Source organism: Limulus polyphemus, unplaced genomic scaffold, assembly GCF_000517525.1.
Source record: "Limulus polyphemus unplaced genomic scaffold, Limulus_polyphemus-2.1.2 Scaffold1982, whole genome shotgun sequence".
In the NCBI taxonomy this organism is placed as follows: domain Eukaryota; kingdom Metazoa; phylum Arthropoda; class Merostomata; order Xiphosura; family Limulidae; genus Limulus; species Limulus polyphemus.
The window spans coordinates 123,058-128,106 of record NW_013667592.1 but is presented as its reverse complement, the minus strand read 5'-3'; the positions used below and the strand labels follow the sequence as shown (position 1 = coordinate 128,106).

The window sequence follows — 5,049 nt, the reverse complement described above, 5'->3', positions numbered from 1 at the left end:
TGTGTATATACACATACATGAAAAAGGTGCCAAGTATGCATTACAGAAACGAAGTTACAGCATGTACAAACGGAGGTCACTTGTCAGACCTAAAGATGGGTTTAACCACTATGTACATATTTAATATCGGTCCCTGGTCCTGATAGGCGAAATAATGGTGGAAACATTGCTCACAACATATTTCAAACTGATGTTGGAAATATTCGCACCAAGATACAATCACATGGAGTGGATGTTGTTGACAGAAGACTTAAGGATGCATTCGATCTATTTCACATGGATGTGAATTAGGTTTTTATGTCACATATTCTCTTTTGAATTTTACCTCCTGCGAAAAGGAAATCTTTGACATGGATTTTGTTTCGATGGCTAGTAATCACATTTATCTACTTAAATATTGTTACAATAACTTAAGTCTTAAGGGATGCTTTGGCACAAGGCTTACAATATCAAATTAAGTGCATAATGGCGCCGCTTTTAATATCCGAGATCCCTGGCAGCTCAGCAGCAAGTTCGTGGGTTTACAACGCTAAAAAACGGGCTTCGATACTCGCAATGGATTGAGCACAGCTAGATTTACGTTTAAAGACAAACATCAGTGGTGTGCGGGCCCTGCCAGCTACTACTATGCCTTTAGGCCTCGCAATCTCTAAGGCAACCATGCGTGTCAGGCAACTTTTTTAGTTTAGTTTATTATTCTTAAACAATTTCAGAAACCCTTGAGAAATTTGTGTGAATTTATTTTACATCACTGCAAAACAAAAAGTTATTAAGAATCATATTTAGTACCATACGACTAATATAAGTAGTAAGTACTAAGCCTATTATAATGTATTCACCACATGTAAGATTAAAAAATTATTTCTTCTCTCAATTTGACCTTAAAATTTTTTCAAGTGAAAAATACAAACATTTACCTGTTGAACTATTAAATTATTTGAAAAGAGCTACAGGTTAATTAGGCAATTTTACTTACTTTATAAGTTTTGTGGCAATAGATTAATTTTTATAGATGTGGTAAAATATAATTGTTATATATTAAAAAATGAATTGGATGCCTTATTATACAACCACAATGTCTCGGACTATTTCAAGTTCAGATATCGTTAATTTTAAAATACATATAACAAGCCAAAGAAGATTTTCAGCATTACTCTTAAGCTGTTTCAATTATTATTCCACTAATATACGGTATCAATGCTAATTTTCAATCAAAGAACCAGCAGAGTTCAGAGTATTTGATTGGACAACGTGCTCTGCACAAGATAACGAGCTACATATTTATAAGATTAGGCCTAGAAAAAATTACAGCTTTAGTTTCACAAAAACATTACCTATTATTAGGCTATTAATATGTGTACAGTTAGATTAGCAAAAAGCTATGTATAATGCAAATCAATTTTTCATGTGGAAAAAAAAAACGAAACACTTTTGTGTGAAAATATCTTAAAGGTTGTGAAGCCAGCTAGTGACAACAAAGGAATGTACAACTTATATACAAATAGGGGAGGTGAAATATACAAAATAATACACGAGATAGCAAGAATTTAAATAATTTTCAGAGTAATTAAACTAGAAGGAAAATTATAATTCTGAGACTGATGTTTTGTTGTTTGTTTCCAATTTTTGTTTGAATTTTTTTGTACTTTTAGAACAATGAATTTTCATAATTCTTTAGTATATTTGACTATTGTTCTTCAATTTCTAATCCCTTCTGATATAGTCATGTGTGTACTAACCTTTACTGCACTTTCTTTAATGTGATTTATTAACATACACACACATATATATATTTATATATACTACAATCTTGCATTGTTTATTGAAGTAACATCCACTTACAAACAATAAACTGTTCAAATGGCTAATAATAATAAAGAACATGAAACATTTATTGTCAAAGAAACCATCTTTTTTTTAAATGGGCAACATTCCTTGCTCTTCTACTACATCAATTAACTTTCTGGAAATATTCTAGAGAGCCTTTAGGATCAGGCTTGATCGATGGAGAATCAGGCTGCCATCCTGCTGGACATACTGTTGAAAGTGGACGAAAATTCAGTGGTTAAATATTCATAATTACAAAGTATGTACGTAAGTAACAAAACAACCATCATCTGTTGAAGGTAGAAATATATCCAAATTATACAATGAACACTAAATACTGTATCTTAAAAAAACATTTTTAGTATGATAAATCTTTGGTAAACCTTGAGAAGCTGAGAAAAGAAAAAGTTTCACAAAATTAGTTTTTCTGCAATAATGAAATATACAGCTTTCCAGCACTAGGTATAAGAAATGTACGTAACAATCCAGAGCATTTTCAGTTAAATTTATAGCTATCTATTCAGGGTTGATATGTGAAAAGTTAACATTAATACAACTTTTGTTAATACAATTTTAGAAGTTTTACTGTTCAGTTACATTTACAAGCCGTAGAATGTAAACCATAGTAGATATTTAATACAACTGAAAGCTGCACTAGAAAATGCATCTCTACAAGTAACATTATATGCCTTGCAAAGGCCAAAGAAGTATGAAATTATTAACACTAACAAATTAAAAACCATCATTTTGATTTACAGATTTTTTCTTAATATATAAAGGTTAAACTAATTATGATAACTATTAAGTGAACACGAATGCTTTATTTCAACAAATACACATTGTCATGATATAAAAGACTGCTTAGTGTAGATACTGTTGATTAATTTATTTTGTGAGTGAATATTTTATTATTGTTTAGTTGTTTTTTTAATAAGAGAGTTAAAAGCTGATGATTATTGGAAGTTGTGTTTATCATTCATTGAAGTTGAGACTATCAAATGTTGTGTGCAATACAATGATGTCAAGAATATAGTTTCTAGAAGGCAGGCAGACAATTAAGTGATAAACATATACATAGTGTGAAACAAGTGGAAACAGAAGACAGACATAAGAAATTGAGAAAGTAAACTCACGTGAAGTTGAAGTGCAACCAAAAGAATGGTTAGAAAACATAAAGTTAACCATCGTAGGAGTGAATAGCCTAACAGTTGATATGTTAAAGTGAGTTTATCAGTTTTCTGACATTTCAGGAGAATAATTTGTCACATCAAAGGGTATTCTATAGCAATTGAACCTGCTTGTGTGGACTTTGACAAAAAAGCAGATGATTATTGGAAGTAGGTCTAAATATGAAAAGCAGACAAATATCGGAAGTTTAGGATACAACTGCAGTAAGTCAAAGAGGCAGCATAAGTGAATTATACATGGAATACTAGTGAGATAGAAATAGAGAAATGTAGTTCAGCTTGTCAACTGAAATTCTAAAGCAACTGAATAGGCCTAAGTGGACTTTTGACAAGAAGAAGAGAATTATATAGTGTTTACGATATGCCTATAATCACTATAGTGTGAAGAATTTGTTGTACATATGTATACTAGTTCGAATATATATATTATTTTGAAAACAAGTGAAGTGCACGCTGTTGTTCATGTATTTTTGAATTTATCACCAACAAGTCACAGACACCTACTACAGAAGAATCCTAAGTCCAACAACAAAGTATATATTTATACTATTAAGAATTATACGTAAAAGCCTTTAATTGAAAATTGTTGAACGTAACATCTGACAATCATGTTTGACAAATTAAAGTAATACACCTTTTAAACCACAATTATTTATTACTACAAAATATCTTCTCTGTACTTTTCTCCAAACTAAGATGTACGTGAGCTTCACTGGTGACCTTACCTTCTCTGTACTTTTCTCCAAACTACAAAGTATGTGAGCTTCACTGGTGACCTTACCTTCTCTGTACTTTTCTCCAAACTATGAAGTACGTGAGCTTCACTGGTGACCTTACCTTCTCTGTACTTTTCTCCAAACTATGAAGTACGTGAGCTTCACTGGTGACCTTACCTTCTCCGTGCTTTTCAACTAACTAAGAAGTACCAGAACATCAATGGTGACCTTACCTTCTCCATGTTTTTCTACAAACTGGAAAGCCTTGATGAGCCTTAAAGTTTCCTTTACACACCTCCCCACAGGCAGATCATTAATGGTAACTTGCTTGATGACTCCTTTAGGATCGATCACAAAAAGTCCTCTAAAACAAACAATGTGAACCTTTAGATGAGAGACACATGCATGACATAAAAGTCCATAAATGGACAAAAAGAAATAATCAAATGGCTAAATACAATTATAAATAGATGGATTTTAATTTAGAGTAACTTTTAAAAATTTTCTCCATTTTCTTAAGATATGTGATAGTGTATTACTTAAACCAGTATATAAATCACCACCTCTTAAAACTTACAAGAATTACACGAACACTACATTTTAACAGATACTCAACAAAAATACCAAAATGATATATGTAAATAAATACATTTGTGCAGGTTATTTCATTTGTAAAATTCCTGAAAATAACAATCAAGTCTACAGTTTAATAAATCTACAGAAATTTATTGATAAATTTATAGAAACTCCATCTTATACCTCAAAGCAACTCCTGCATCTTCGATTAAAACTCCATAATCTCTTGCTATGGTCTTGTTGAAATCTGACAATAAAGGAATATTCATCTGCCCAAGTCCTCCTTGCTGGAAGTTTCAAAACATTGGTTAAACTTCCTTCTTCACAATAAAATTAAACTAACATGCAGTTGGCAACAAATAATTAAAATAGAGATTGCTATTTAGCCTATACAGTGACAATAAATATATTTAAAACTATTTACCATCACCTGATGTATTCAGCCTTCATTATGGAAGACATTAGAAAGTGTAGTGAAGTCAGCCCATTGTTACCTCTCACCAACCAACTTCACTGACTTAGATGACTAATTTCTAATATATATAAATTAAATTTTGACAGAATACAAATACATGTACCTTCCTTGGTGTGTTGTTCCAAGCTAAATTTGTAACAGAACACACACACATACCTTCCTTGGTATGTTGTTATAAGCTAGATCTGTGACATAACACACACACACACACATACCTTCCTTGGTGTGTTGTTCCAAGCTAAATTTGTAACAGAACACACACACATAC

General features: G+C 31.6%; 1 protein-coding gene across 2 annotated transcripts in view; it reads right to left on the bottom strand.

Moving 5' to 3' along the window:
* Positions 1 to 1,790: 1,790 nt before the first annotated feature.
* Positions 1,791 to 5,049, bottom strand: part of LOC106465563 (peroxiredoxin-like) — a 13,088-nt gene continuing 9,829 nt past the window's right edge. For both annotated transcript variants that reach the window (XM_013925791.2, XM_022393486.1), the window contains exons 5-7: positions 4,490 to 4,593; positions 3,964 to 4,094; positions 1,791 to 2,037 (exon numbers count right to left, since the gene is read on the bottom strand). In XM_013925791.2, coding sequence (XP_013781245.1) covers positions 1,952 to 2,037; positions 3,964 to 4,094; positions 4,490 to 4,593 — 321 coding nt within the window. In that variant the 3' untranslated portion in view covers positions 1,791 to 1,951. The remainder of the gene's footprint in view (positions 2,038 to 3,963; positions 4,095 to 4,489; positions 4,594 to 5,049) is intronic.